Genomic DNA, 15,420 nt, shown 5'->3' with positions numbered 1-15,420 from the left:
ATAAACATTTTGAAAGAACATGCCATGTGGCAGTAGACTGCTATAATAAGTATGCCCGGTATGTTCTACTTGCCCCTTCTGCCACTCTATGGTGATTGTTTGCTTCCAGTGACGTAGTACAGCCCACATGGAAGGGACAAGTACTATCCGGAATTGTGCTGGCATCTCAGCCAGCATCACTGCAGCCCTATGTGCAGCCTTTGAATAGCATCACCCATTCCCATCCTCACAGCCGAGAACCTCAGCAAGCATGCGCAGTAGCAATTTTGGAAGACGTGATTGTGCATGCTCCAGCCCAGCTGAGGCTTCCGTTCCAGTTTGCTCCCCACCCGCCCATCGGATCTCAATATAAGCCGGATGTCAGATCAGACGGACAGGACCGCTAACCGCATACTGAATTCAGACATTACGTCAACAGAAGTGGGGCAACTCATGGGACCCAAATTACATAATGGACCTGCGGAAAAGGCTATTAGAGGCATATTAAGTGTTTTCATGCTCGGCTGATATACGCTGTCCCTTTCTGCAGGGGGAGGAGGTAGGCCGGCAGCAGTGCACTTAGCTCCCGCCCCCTCTCCGCCCCTCACCACTGTTTGCAATGGGAGGGAGGGAACAGGGGTGGAGCTAAGTCACATCCTGTCCCATTGCAAACAGTGGCGAGAGGCGGAGTGGGGGCAGGAGCTTAGTGCACTGCTCCCATCCCGTCCCGCCTCCTCCGCTTGCAGAGAGGGACAGCGCATATCGGCCGGACGTGAAAACCCAGCCGATATACGATCTGAATAAGCCCTTATGCAATGCATTACATGTACTGAAAAATGGTACCAATAAGCATTACAGCTCGCCACACAAAGACGCCCTCAAAGAGCAATATTAAAAAGCGGTTGTTTTTGAAAAGTGGAGGCAAAAATCCCCAAAAATCATAGGGTTCTTATGGCCAAAACAGGCAGTGTCACTAACGGGTTAATATCAGGCTTGGGTTTGGGATTAACTATAACTAATGCACAATTTGTTAGTACGCATTCCTTCTGTGATGTACAGTGAGGCGGCGACAGTGACACATACAGGTACTGCTATCTCATCACTGGTGGCTACTAGAATGATTGCGTTATTATCTCGTTATCCTTCAGCGCCTGCAATAAAATCCTAAATCACTCCTGAATTACATCATGACGATTGGTAACCTTAGGGCTTATTTACACGGTCGTCCGATATACGCTACTATCTGAGCAGTTACCCGCTTCCCTCCCGCTCAACAGCTCTCCGCCTCTCTCCTCCAAACTGGCTCTTTGCAATGGGAGTGCATGGGATGGGACGGAGCTAAGCTCCGACACCCTTTCTGCAGCCAGCAATGGGAGTGGGCAGGACAGATCGGAGCTTAGCTCCACCCCCTTCCCACCCCTCCCATTTCAAATGCCAGATTGGAGGAAAGAGCTAGAGAGCTGGTGAGCGGGATGCTCAGATGGTAGCGTATATCGGATGACCGTGAAAACGCCGGCCAATATTCGCCCTTGTAAATAAGCTCTTAGAGAAACATTATAGTAGTTATATTCTTTTACTTAGGGGGCAGTATTATAGTAGTTATATTCTTGTACATAGGGGAGCAGTATTATAGTAGTTATATTCTTGTACATAGGAGGCAGTATTATAGTAGTTATATTCTTGTACATAGGGTGCAGTATTATAGTAGTTATATTCTTGTACATAGGGTGCAGTATTATAGTAGTTATATTCTTGTACATAGGGGACAGTATTATAGTAGTTATATTCTTGTACATAGGGGGCAGTATTATAGTAGTTATATTCTTGCACATAGGAGGCAGTATTATAGTAGTTATATTCTTGTACATAGGAGGCAGTATTATAGTAGTTATATTCTTGTACATAGGGCGCAGTATTATAGTAGTTCTATTCTTGTACATAGGGGGCAGTATTGTAGTAGTTATGTTCTTGTACATAGGAGCAGTATTATAGTAGTTATATTCTTGTACATAGGGGGCAGTATTATAGTAGTTATATTCTTGTACATAGGGGGCAGTATTATAGTAGTTATATTCTTGTACATAGGGGGCAGTATTATAGTAGTTATACTCTTGTACATAGGGGGAGGTATTATAGTAGTTATATTCTTGTACATAGGGGGAGGTATTATAGTAGTTATATTCTTGTACATAGGGGGAGGTATTATAGTAGTTATATTCTTGTACATAGGGGGCAGAATTACAGCAGGTATATTCTTGTACATAGGGGGCAGTATTATAGTAGTTATATTCTTGTACATAGGGGATAGTATTATAGTAGTTATATTTTTGTACATAGGAGCAGTATTATAGTAGTTATATTCCTGTACATAGGAGGCAGTATTATAGTAGTTATATTCTTGTACATAGGGAGCAGTATTATAGTAGTTATATTCTTGTACATAGGGGGCAGTATTATAGTAGTTATATTCTTGTACATAGGAGCAGTATTATAGTAGTTATATTCTTGTACATAGGGGCAGTATTATAGTAGTTATATCTTTGTACATAGGGGCAGTATTATAGTAGTTATATTCTTGTACATAGGAGGCAGTATTATAGTAGTTATATTCTTGTACATAGGGGGCAGTATTATAGTAGTTATATTCTTGTACATAGGGGATAGTATTACAGTAGTTATATTTTTGTACATAGGGGGCAGTATTATAGTAGTTATATTTTTGTACATAGGGGGCAGTATTATAGTAGTTATATTCTTGTACATAGGAGCAGTATTATAGTAGTTATATTCTTGTACATAGGGGCAGTATTATAGTAGTTATATCTTTGTACATAGGGGCAGTATTATAGTAGTTATATTCTTGTACATAGGAGGCAGTATTATAGTAGTTATATTCTTGTACATAGGGGGCAGTATTATAGTAGTTATATTCTTGTACATAGGGGATAGTATTACAGTAGTTATATTTTTGTACATAGGGGGCAGTATTATAGTAGTTATATTTTTGTACATAGGGGGCAGTATTATAGTAGTTATATTTTTGTACATAGGGGGCAGTATTATAGTAGTTATATTCTTGTACATAGGGGCAGTATTATAGTAGTTATATTCTTGTACAGAGGAGTACTATTATAGTAGTTATATTCTTGTACATAGGAGGCAGTATTATAGTAGTTATATTCTTGTACATAGGGAGCAGTATTATAATAGTTATATTCTTGTACATAGGGGGTAGTATTATAGTAGTTATATTCTTGTACATAGGAGGCAGTATTATAGTAGTTATATTCTTGTACATAGGAGCAGTATTATAGTAGTTATATTCTTGTACATAGGAGCAGTATTATAGTAGTTATATTCTTGTACATAGGAGGCAGTATTATAATAGTTATATTCTTGTACATAGGGGGCAGTATTATAATAGTTATATTCTTGTACATAGGGGGCAGTATTATAATAGTTATATTCTTGTACATAGGGGGCAGTATTATAATAGTTATATTCTTGTACATAGGGAGCAGTATTATAGTAGTTATATTCTTGTACATAGGAGCAGTATTATAGTAGTTATATTCTTGTACATAGGAGGCAGTATTATAGTAATTATATTCGTGTACATAGGGGCAGTATTATAGTAGTTATATTCTTGTACATAGGAGCAGTATTATAGTAGTTATATTCTTGTACATAGGAGGCAGTATTATAGTAGTTATATTCGTGTACATAGGGGGCAGTATTATAGTAGTTATATTCGTGTACATAGGGGCAGTATTATAGTAGTTATATTCTTGTACATAGGAGCAGTATTATAGTAGTTATATTCTTGTACATACCGGGCAGTATTACAGTAGTTATATTCTTGTACATAGGGGGCAGTATTATAGTAGTTATATTCTTGTACATAGGGGGCAGAATTACAGCAGTTATATTCTTGTACATAGGAGCAGTATTATAGTAGTTATATTCTTGTACATAGGGGCAGTATTATAGTAGTTATATTCTTGTACATAGGGGGCAGTATTATAGTAGTTATATTCTTGTACATAGGAGCAGTATTAGAGTAGTTATATTCTTGTACATAGGGGGCAGTATTATAGTAGTTATACTCTTCTACATAGGAGGCAGTATTATAGTAGTTATATTTTTGTACATAGGGGAAAGTATTATAGTACTTATATTCTTGTACATAGGAGGCAGTATTATAGTAGTTATATTCTTGTACATAGGGCAGTATTTTAGTAGTTATATTCTTATACATAGGGGGCAGTATTATAGTAGTTATATTCTTGTACATATGGGCAGTATATAGTAGTTATATTCTTGTACATAGGAGGCAGTATTATAGTAGTTATATTCTTATACATAGGGGGCAGTATTATAGTAGTTATATTCTTGTACATAGGGGGCAGTATTATAGTAGTTATATTCTTGTACATAGGAGGCAGTATTATAGTAGTTGTATTCTTGTACATAGGGGCAGTATTATAGTCTTTATATAATTATAGGCGCAGAAAGAGTGGCATTATTTAATACGGGAGCAGAAGAGGGGCAGAAATGGCAACATTACTATCAATGGGGGCAGAAGTGGCAGCCTTTTCTATTATGATTTGAAGAAAAATGGCATTAATATGATAGGAGAAGAGGGGCAGTATTAACAACATGGGCAGAAAAGGTGGCATTATTATTCATAATGGAGGCAGAAGAGGTGGCATTATTAAATATTGGGGGCAAAACAGGCAACATTATTACCTATGGGGAGCAGAAAACGTGGCATTATTAACAATGGGGACAGTGATGGTCACATTTTTACTCTCAGAGGCAGAAGTGGTGGCCTTATCTATTATGGGGACAAAAAGCGTGACATTATTTATTGCAGAATCAGAAGACGGGCAGTATTAATTATGGGGGCAGAAAAGGCAGCATTATTTCCTTCAGGGGCAGAAGTAGTGGCCTTATGTATTACGGGCACAGAAAGAGTGGCATTATTTGTTATAGGGGAAGAAATGGTGACATTAATATTTATAGGGGCAGAAGTGGTGGCCTTGAGTTTAGGAAGAATGGCATTAATATTGGAGGAGAAGAGGGGCAGCATCAATACTGAGGGCAGAAAAGGTAGTATTATTAATTATTGGCACAAAAAGTGGACATTATTACTTAAGGGGAAGAATAGTTAGCATTATTACTGAGGGGACAGAAATGGGGACACTTTTACTGTGTGTAGGGCACTATAAGCAGCATTTACTGTGTGAGATGTAGTTATTATCTGGGGCACTATGGATTATGTTGATGTTTGGAAAATGTAAGAAGGGTGATGGAAAAGCAAAAAGCGAAAAATTTCTGTGTGACACATTGTACAGACAACTTCCTGCCAGGAGGAGGCATTGTGGTGGTCTGGTTGCGGATAGAGAAGAAAATGGGGAGAGAAGGACACCAATCAGAGATGACGCCACCTATGGCCACTGGAGTCATTGTAATCAATGTCACTATGTACAGCTGGTAAGTGACTTATTTAAAGATATACTATTACTAGGAAGGGGTCACTACTAGCAATCACTATTATTGTGAGGGGACACAAAGGTCGTGGTTTAGTGTAATAAGAGTATGGCTAAGTATTTGGCACGGCGTGCAGTACATGCCACAGAATTCCATTAGTAGTTGACTTTAACAAGGGAAGGGGGCATCATAATCAACTACTCCATACTGTGGGTAGTTTTACTCTGACCCTGCTGACAACCATTTCCATTTGCAAATAAACGAAGGTTGTCGCAGCCCCGCCCTTGATATTACTGAATAGTAATCCTATAACACTGGGGAACATTTTTTTTCCATTTTCTGCTGCATGAGGTTTTAGAACTTTTTCTATATATTTCTGCATCGCTGATTCCAAATCTGAAATCCGTTTTTTTGTGCAAGCTCTAGTTTTCATGCAATTTTAATTTCTTTTTGTTACAGTCAATGACACTCATTGGTTTTTAAATTGGCGTTAAAGGGCAACGGCGCTTAGATTGACCATAACTACAAGGTAATTCATGTTTTACGAACATCACTTTTACAGAATTGTAGTGGTTTTTAATGTAAAAAATTATCATCTGATAAAAACACCCTGTTATTTAGTTTTTTTTAGATTGAATCATGGCTTCTTCGAGTAGGCATAAATGTAAGAATAGTCCTGACACCTTCTGTTATATATGTGGCTGCTGCACATTTCACCATCAAAGGCGCAATATTTCATCATTTGTGACATGTGCATATATTGCCTATTTTTAAGTTCCCCTTGGTGATCGAAACAAGAATTGGGCTCCTCATCTTGTGTGCCGTAATTGTGAGGAAAACTCAATGGCATGCTTTTTGGTATTCCCATGGTGTGGCGTGAACCCAAGGACCACAGCAGTGACTGTTATTTCTGCCTGACCAATACAAAGGGCATCGGCAAGAAAAAATGGCATCTGATCACATATCCTAATATTCCTTCAGCAATACGACCTATCCCACACTCTGACACTCCCCGTTCCAGTTTTCAATGGTTTTGTCTCTTCTATGGACGAAGAAAGGGAACATGGTGATCAAGGGGATTTAGATAAGATTCATGCGGAAATGGTTGTAGAATCTGAAGGATCTTCTTCTGATGCCAAGCAGTCATTAACCCCTCAGCAGTTTAGCCAACCGGAATTGAATGACCTAATAAGGGATTTGGGTCTATCAAAAAAAGCAGCTGTTATTAGCCTCCAGGCTTCAAGAAAAGAATGTACTTCACCGGTCAGCTGAAGTATCCCATTTCAGGAAGCATGAACAAATTTTTGTGGACTTCTTTTCAGAAGACAAACACTTTGTTTTCTGTCATGATATCAGTAGTCTTCTCAGCCAGGTAGGTGTTACCACTTATAGTCCAACAGAATGTCGGCTATTTCTTGATGGCTCTAAACGGAGTCTAAAATGTGTTCTCTTACACAACGGGAATGTTTATGCAGCGGTTCCAATTGGTCATTCAGTTCATCTGCTAGAAGATTATAATGACATAAAAACTGTCCTTGACTTACTGGAGTATCAGGAGCAGAACTGGATCATTTGTGTGGATCTTAAAATGGTAAATTTCCTCCTTGGACAACAGAGAGGTTTCACGAAGTATCCTTGCTTTCTGTGTTTGTGGGATAGCCGAGCTCTGGAGAAACAGTGGACACAGAAGGAGTGGCCGAAACCTGAAGCTCTAGAACAGTGATGGTGAACATTTTAGAGACAGAGTGCCCAAACTGCAACCCAAAACCCACTGATTTATCGCAAAGTGCCAGCACATCAGGGGGCGGGGCTTATCGCAACGTATGATTTTACTCCCATCGTTCTATATAGGAAAGGGCTGCTTCGAAATAGACAGCGTGCAGATTTTGACTGCTTTTTGGATGCGGAAATACTGCAGAATGGCTTCAGCGGAAATGTCTGTGGAGCATTCTACAGCATTTCCGCATTCAAAAAGTAGTCAAAATCTGCACCCTGTCTATTTTGAAACAGCTCTGCCCATTTCCGCCACATGTAAACATACCCCAACGGTAATAGTGACCCCCCCAATGGTAATAGTGACCCCCCCCAAGCGCTAATATTGACAAACCCACCCTCCCCACCAGCATCCCCATCGATAATAATGACCCCCCTCCATCAGCCCCAGTAATAATAGTGACCCCCTAGCGGTAATAGTGACCCCCCTGACAGCGACCCACGCGGTAATGGTGACATCCCAGAGCGTTCGCCAGTGTCATAAAGACATCCCACAGCGGCCGCTAGTGTCATAGAGACATCCCACAGCGGCCGCCAGTGTCATAGAGACATCCCACAGCGGCCCTCAGTGTCATAGAGACATCCTACAGCGGCCACCAGTGTCATAGAGACATCCCACAGCGGCCCCTAGTGTCATAGAGACATCCCACAGCGGCCCCTAGTGTCATAGAGACATCCCACAGCGGCCCCTACTGTCATAGAGACATCCCACAGCGGCCACCAGTGTCATAGAGACATCCCACAGCGGCCCCCAGTGTCATAAAGACATCCCACAGCGGCCCCCAGTGTCATAGAGACATCCCACAGCGGCCCACAGTGTCATAGAGACATCCCACAGCGGCCCCCAATATAATAGTGTCATCCCACAGCGGCCGCTAGTGTCATAGAGACATCCCACAGCGGCCGCCAGTGTCATAGAGACATCCCACAGCGGCCCTCAGTGTCATAGAGACATCCTACAGCGGCCACCAGTGTCACAGAGACATCCCACAGCGGCCCCTAGTGTCATAAAGACATCCCACAGCGGCCACCAGTGTCATAGAGACATCCCACAGCAGCCCCCAGTGTCATAGAGACATCCCACAGCAGCCCCCAGTGTCATAGAGACATCCCACAGCGGCCCTCAGTGTCATAGAGACATCCCACAGCGGCCCCTAGTGTCATAGAGACATCCCACAGCAGCCCCCAGTGTCATAGAGACATCCCACAGCGGCCACCAGTGTCATAGAGACATCCCACAGCAGCCCCCAGTGTCATAGAGACATCCCACAGTGGCCCCCAGTGTCATAGAGACATCCCACAGCGGTCCCCAGTGTCATAGAGACATCCCACAGTGGCCCACAGTGTCATAGAGACATCCCACAGCGGCCCCCAATATAATAGTGTCATCCCACAGCGGCCCCCAATATAATAGTGTCATCCCACAGCGGCCCAAAATATAATAGTGACATCCCACAGCAGCCCCCAGTATAATAGTGACATCCCACAGCAGCCCGAGTGTAATAGTGACATGCCACAGCGGCCCCTTGTGTAATAGTGACATCCCACAGCGGCCCCTGGTGTAATAGGGACATCAAACAGCGGCCCCTTGTGTAATAGTGACATCCCACAGCGGCCCCTGGTGTAATAGTGACATCCCACAGCGGCCTGTGGAAGCTCGGCTCCTCCTCTGCTCGGCGTTGCTGTTGGCACTGATCCCGGTGCACACTGTGACGTCAGTGTGCTGCTGGACACCTCCTCTCCTGCTCTCACTGAGCCAAGTAGAAGACATCAGGGGAGGAGGAGGATGCCGGCTGCACACTAACCTCACAGTGTGGCCAGGATCAGCGCCGATAGCAGCGCAATGAGTGAATACCAGCAGGGAGCCGCGGCACCCCTGCCAGTATTCACTAACATGGTGAGCAGCTGACTGTAACGTGTGCCAGCAGGGAGGGCTCTGTGTGCCACCTCTGGCACATGTGCCATAGGTTCGCCACCACTGCTCTAGAAGTAGGGATGCCAAATATTGTGAATGAACCTATAGTTCATTTCCCCCCTGCTTCACATTAAACTTGGCTTAATATAGCAGTTTGTTAAGGGTTTGAATAGAGAAAGTGAGTGCTTATTGTTTCTGCTTTTCCTGCCTTGTCTTTCTGGAAGATAAAAGCAGGTGTGTTCAATGGACCTCAAATTCGAACCCTCATACGTGACGAAGAATTTGCCAGGAAGACGAATAAGGAGGAGAAAGCAGCATGGCTGTCTATTGTGGCAGTTACAAAGAACTTCCTTGGCAACAAAAAAGCAGAAAACTATGAACTTCTGGTTCAAAGAATACTGTTGGCTCTCTGCAACATTGGATGTAACCTGAGCATTAAGATTCACTTCCTGAACAGTCACCTTGATAAGTTTCCTGAAAACCCTGGAGCTGTTACTGATCAGCAGGGAGAACGCTTCCATCAAGATCTGAAGATGATGGAAGAGCGTTATCATGGGCGATGGGCCAGGAATTTGATGGCAGACTACTGCTGGAGCATCAAATGAGATTGTCCTCAGCAGATACACAAATGCAAGAGCTAAAAACACAAATTCTTGCCTGAATAGAATCTAAATGAGTTTTCCACAAATTTTATGCCTAAAATAAGTGTTTTTAATTTGTTCTATTTCAAATTTGTAGCCAAATTCTGATGCAATCGTATGTTTTAGTGTATTTACTGTATGATATAAATTATTATATTCTCACCAGGATGACAACCAAGAAGACCTTCTACTTCATTATGTTAAACTAAATGTTGAAACTTTTACATTAAGATGAAAACCTAAAAACTTGAAATGCATAAAAACTGTAGCTTACAGAGAAAAACTAATTTCAGATTTGAGATCAGCACACTCAAATTAAGGAAGAACACGTGTTTTTATAGATGCAAAATTGACAATCTTCGAGAGACTTAAAGGGTAACTCCACCCACAGGAATCCTTTAGTACAATTGTCTTAGCAAATTGCCAAGGAAAATATGGCTAAAGAGACACAAATGGATATCCAAATCCGAGTTTATTCACATACTGACATAAGTCATAAATAAAATAGGACTATAATATATACATTTGAGGAGACTCCCAGAATTCTCAGAGAAAAAATGAGTCTGTCTGGAGTATTGGGGCCCCTTCATTCTGACGCTCTGGGATCCTCAATCGTGCTTGGTTGGGCTATGGCTTCAAGCAAGCAGGTTTGAGCTTTCAAAGGATCCAGCCTTTGATAGACGCATAAGAAAAGGAAGAGCGGGGTGTAAGTCGTTGTGGTTACCGGATGGGTTTTATCGAGGGTCCATCTGTAAGCCAAAAATATTAATTAATGTAACAATGCAGAAAATCCTCATGTACAGTACAATACAGGATGTAGGGAGAAGCCTGAATCCAGTGTAATCAACTGCAATTGATTACTGAAGGTGGTAATATTTTGCTGGGATTTCCTGCTGTGAGAGGGGAAAAGAGATGCTTCATCCACTGTCAGGACACAGTACACTTTCCTTACTTCAGTCCTAGCAGCAGTCCCACAGGACTTAGAGAGAAGCAAAAAAGCGGATTTCTGCTTCTCACATGCTACTCTTTAAAGGGGTTGTCTCGCGAAAGCAAGTGGGGTTAAGTACTTCTGTATGGCCATATTAATGCACTTTGTAATATACATCGTGCATTAATTATGAGCCATACAGAAGTTATTCACTTACCTGCTCCGTTGCTGGCATCCCCGTCTCCATGGCTCCGTCTAATTTCGGTGTCTTCTTGCTTTTTTAGACGCGCTTGCGCAGATGGGTCTTCTCTCTTCGGCTCGGCACCATCAGCGTTTTGGCTCCGCCCCCTTGTATGTGTCATCACGTAGCTCCGCCCCCGTCACATGTGCCGATTCCAGCCTCCTGATTGGCTGGAATTGGCACATGTGACGGGGGCGGAGCTACGCGATGACGCGTACAAGGAGCAGACCCAAAACGCCGATGGTGCCGAGCCGAGCCGAAGGGAGAAGACCCATCTGCGCAAGCGCGTCTAAAAAAGCAAGAAGACACCGAAATTAGACGGAGCCATGGAGACGGGGACGCCAGCAACGGAGCAGGTAAGTGAATAACTTCTGTATAGCTCATAATTAATGCACGATGTATATTACAAAGTGCATTAATATGGCCATACAGAAGTACTTAACCCCACTTGCTTTCGCGAGACAACCCCTTTAAGTCTGCAATTGGCTTTTACTCCTTCCCTCTCACAGCAGGAAATCCCAGCAAAATGATATCATCTTCAGTAATTAATTCCAGTTGATTACAGTGCACTCACTTACTATATACCCTTAAGCAGCCCCTGTTGCCCTCCCACTTGTGCAGCTCATCAGCTATATATAGGAGGTATATACAGTACTCACTATCTAATCCTTGTTTTTCAGGCAGGTTCCACAGAGGCATCCAAAGAGTCCATTCACCATCTGGATAATGCACAGGATCATAGACATGGCGCAGGAAGTCAGGAGCATAGAAAACAGGATTATGTTAAACTCCACCACACCCTTGGGCTTGGTGCATATATCCCATACGTCTTTGTGGAACAGGTAACTCTCATCACTGCAAGAACAAAGACAATCAAAGACTTAACCAGGTCCAGAAGGAGCGCCATTGTTGAAGACTATTTAATGCATAGCTCTTGAATTTAACCTTATACGCCAATCACCTCCAGAGCTGCATTCATAGTGCCACTGGTTTCTTGTAAGGACTTGGATTTCAGGGCCTTTCATCTCACTGCTGCCCTCTGCTGGTATAGTGTGTACACTGCATACTTATAATATGAAGTCTAGTGATTGTAATTATGAATGCAGCTCTGGTTGTGACTGGAGGGTAGTAAAGTAAATCAAAGTAGATTTAACCCCTTCGATGATGTTCACAGGTTGAGCAGTGCTTAATATTTACTTAAAATATCGAAGAAGATGCTTAAAGGGTAACTCCACCCGAAAAATAGAACTCCCCTAATACTTTTTTTTTTACCCCTAAACAGGTGCAACTATTTGAAGATTTTCTTTATGACTTCATGGTAGTCACACATTCCAGTAACACTTATTTCCTTTACTGGTGGTACCAACCAGCCTCCATGTAAGTGAATGGTTGTCACAGCTCCGCCCCCCGGCTCCGAATACTTATATAGACGTACAACAATATAGGTATAATCTCCAGGACTGCAGGTGGGGGGACAAGGTAAAGGAAAGCGCAGTGTCAGCAGTTCTCAGCGGAGAAGCCCCTTAGGGCCAGGATTTCCAGTGAGCCTTACTTGAAATCTTTGATGTCTGTAAGGCCTGTGATGTTTTCGTTAAATGGGCGCCCCCATACCAGGGTGGTTCCATTATTGAACAAGCACTGAGGTCCTCTCACCATCCCAAGCACGGACGCCACAAAACCGTACAGCGATCCAACAGCACCAACGGCGGCAAACAGGATAGACAGGAACATCTGCAGGAGAGAAGGGGTTAAATATTGTGTTCAGGCTATAATGACGGCGCTAGCTCAATGAATGCTATCATGATAGGCTTAGATACAGCAGATGGTATCACACACAACATACTTAGATACAGCAGATGGTATTACATACAATAGGAATGAATATAGTGGGTGGTATCAAACTTGATAGGCTTAGATACAGCAGGTGGTATCCCATATTATAGACTGTGATGCAACAAGTAGTATCACATATTATAGGCTTAGATACAGCAGATAGTATCCCGTATTATGCACTTTGATGCAACGGGTGGTATCACATATTATAGGCTTAGATACAGCAGATGGTATCCCATATTATAGACTGTGATGCAACACGTAGTATCACATATTATAGGCTTAGATACAGCAGGTGGTATCCCATATTATAGACTGTGATGCAACAAGTAGTATCACATATTATAGGCTTAGATACAGCAGATAGTATCCCATATTATGCACTTTGATGCAACGGGTGGTATCCCACAAGATAAGCTTAGATACAACAGATAGCGATTCCATAGTGACCCTGCATTATGTCTGGGTGTACTTACCCCGCAGCGGTTGTTACAGCAGCCTTCTCGCCCGGTGGCCTGGATGTGAATGGCCGGAATAAGCACCTGGGGCGAGAGAAGAGTTCAGAGTTACGACCGGTGACGGAAAGTATCCGCTGCGAATCCGTGTAAAATCTGCCCGTGTGCCCCGAGGAGTCACTGCCCGCTTCATCCCTCTACATTAAATGGGCTCAAATCTGCATTAACCCTTTCCAATCCACTGTCTGACGTCTGAAGACATTCTGACTGAAGGCTGTACAGCTTCGATGTCTGAAGACGTCCGGCAGGGTATTCTTACTGTATATTACTGGCCGCTCTGTTGTCGGGGGCCTCTCCAGCATGTCCCACACCGCAGTACTGGCTCTAGCCAGCAGATGGCGCCATTGTATAATGGCAGAAAGAGAGAGCCCCCTAGGAAACCCTGAATCCAAAATTGGATTACAAAGGGTTAAAAAGCTGCGCCACAGTTTTTCTCGACATGCGGGTGAGACTTGTTACATCTCCGTAGATGCGCATTGAGCATCCTCTGACAACCCTTACGGGCAGACGGACCTGCACAGAGTACAGACAGCCGAGTGACTGCAGTACGTAGTATGACTTTACAGTATGTTCACGGGGCGGATCTGACAGAGAATCCACATGGAACCTGCAGCAAATTTGCGCCAATTTGGTGCCTCTTTCGCTTAAGGTGAGCCCACGCAATAGTCGCAGGTTTAAAGGAAGTCTGTTACGTTACATTTGCACCATAAATGTCATATATCCATGCATGTGCGCCTGAAGCAGGAATGCAGGGACGCCTTTATTTTTTTCAGTTGCGGCTTCCATCTTCAGATATGGCCGCCGGAGTTGTTTCTGCGCTACGTGTAAATTAGCGGTGGACCGCCCGATAAGCGGCCAGGCTCTCTCCTTGCCTCCATCTTAAACACGATCCCTTCTTTGCTGAATAATGCCTCCAAACGTGAGGCGGAAAAAGTATCATACGGAAGATGGAACAATACCTCTGCAGCGCCCCCAGTGGAAGGCAGCATTCCTGCAAGTCAATGTCAGACTTCTTAGACAAGCCTTATAACAATAACTGGGAATTGTCTAAAAAGTCTGACAGTGACTTGCAGTTATACTGCCTTCCTCTTGGTGGCGCTGCAGAAGTATTGTTCCATCTTCTGCGGATTCCGTAATTCAAACCCGGCCGTGTGCAGCCGGCCCGAGTCTCCTCACACCTTCTAGGCGCTCTCCTTAAGGAGAAACAATATCCTTCCTGACCCACGGAAAAAGCAGCGACCTGTCACTTCTTGATGCTGATTCTGCGCCAAATCTGCACTGACATCACATTAGAAGAGCTGCAGAATTTGCCTATTGGCTGGACTAAATCCGCGTGCCCAAACACATGAAAATCCGTGTCAGAAATCGGCGCAGCCACTTCCATTTCTGAGGCGGATTTCCATTGGAATTTGCGCTGGAGGGATCCAACACGGATATGGCCTGCGTGAGCATAACTTATAATGAAGGTGACGTCACACTAAGGGTTATGCCACCGATGGGAAGCAGATTCTGCACAAAATCAGTGGCGAATCCGAAAATTCCATGCGATATCCGTGTCGTTTTCTAATGAGGCCAATCTGCGCGTGGATCGGCAGGAGCTAATACGTAAATCTGCAGCAACAATCCATGCAATGAAATGATAGGAAATAAAGGCTTGTGGCCCCGGTATTATACAGCTGAACATCTTACCAGCAAGCCGCCTCCTACGACGCCCCCCAGATACACAACTTCTATAGTCAGCTGCTCCGACGCATGCTGGACCGGCTCAGTATCCCATCCCGGAAAGAGCAAGATCACGTTGACGACGATGGAGACGAGGCAAAAAGGGAACAGGGAGATCCCTATACATTTTGCACATTTCCCAGTACACATGGTGATGCGAGATGGACGCGGCTGAGACTGCGGTGAGAACGCAGATCCTCTTCCCTTATACCTCCAGACCCAACCCAACTGATTTGTAGATAACAGGATTTGACTGCCCGTGGAATTTGGACCTCCATCGACATACTGGAGAGAAGGAGGAGGAGGCGGAAGTCTCACAAATGGTCATGTCCTGATAACACTTGTAATAAACAATATAATATGAGACTCGTAAGTTCTGA

The 15,420-nt window shown here is 43.4% G+C and overlaps 1 protein-coding gene across 1 annotated transcript; it reads right to left on the bottom strand.

The window, feature by feature from the left end:
* Positions 1-10,290: 10,290 nt before the first annotated feature.
* On the bottom strand, positions 10,291-15,190 carry LOC136612996 (transmembrane 4 L6 family member 5-like). The gene is made up of 5 exons (XM_066593777.1): positions 15,008-15,190; positions 13,280-13,345; positions 12,523-12,701; positions 11,630-11,825; positions 10,291-10,550 (listed from the first exon to the last, which is right to left on the bottom strand). The coding sequence occupies exons 1-4, from the start codon at positions 15,188-15,190 to the stop codon at positions 11,633-11,635; spliced, it is 621 nt and encodes a 206-aa protein (XP_066449874.1). The 3' UTR covers positions 10,291-10,550; positions 11,630-11,632.
* Between the last annotated feature and the right edge of the window lie 230 nt (positions 15,191-15,420).

Source organism: Eleutherodactylus coqui, chromosome 2 (assembly GCF_035609145.1).
Source record: "Eleutherodactylus coqui strain aEleCoq1 chromosome 2, aEleCoq1.hap1, whole genome shotgun sequence".
Taxonomy (NCBI): domain Eukaryota; kingdom Metazoa; phylum Chordata; class Amphibia; order Anura; family Eleutherodactylidae; genus Eleutherodactylus; species Eleutherodactylus coqui.
This window is presented reverse-complemented; position numbering and strand designations above follow the sequence as displayed.

What these genes read in the sequence shown, in the direction of transcription:
- LOC136612996 (XM_066593777.1), bottom strand. Translation starts at nt 15,190, where the DNA reads ATGTGTACTGGGAAATGTGCAAAATGTATAGGGATCTCCCTGTTCCCT. An exon ending in TCGTAGGAGGCGGCTTGCTG is followed by an intron (nt 13,346 to 15,007) that starts GTAAGATGTTCA and finishes CTCTCGCCCCAG; the next exon opens with GTGCTTATTCCGGCCATTCA. An exon ending in ACAGACATCAAAGATTTCAA is followed by an intron (nt 11,826 to 12,522) that starts GTAAGGCTCACT and finishes TTGTTCTTGCAG; the next exon opens with TGATGAGAGTTACCTGTTCC.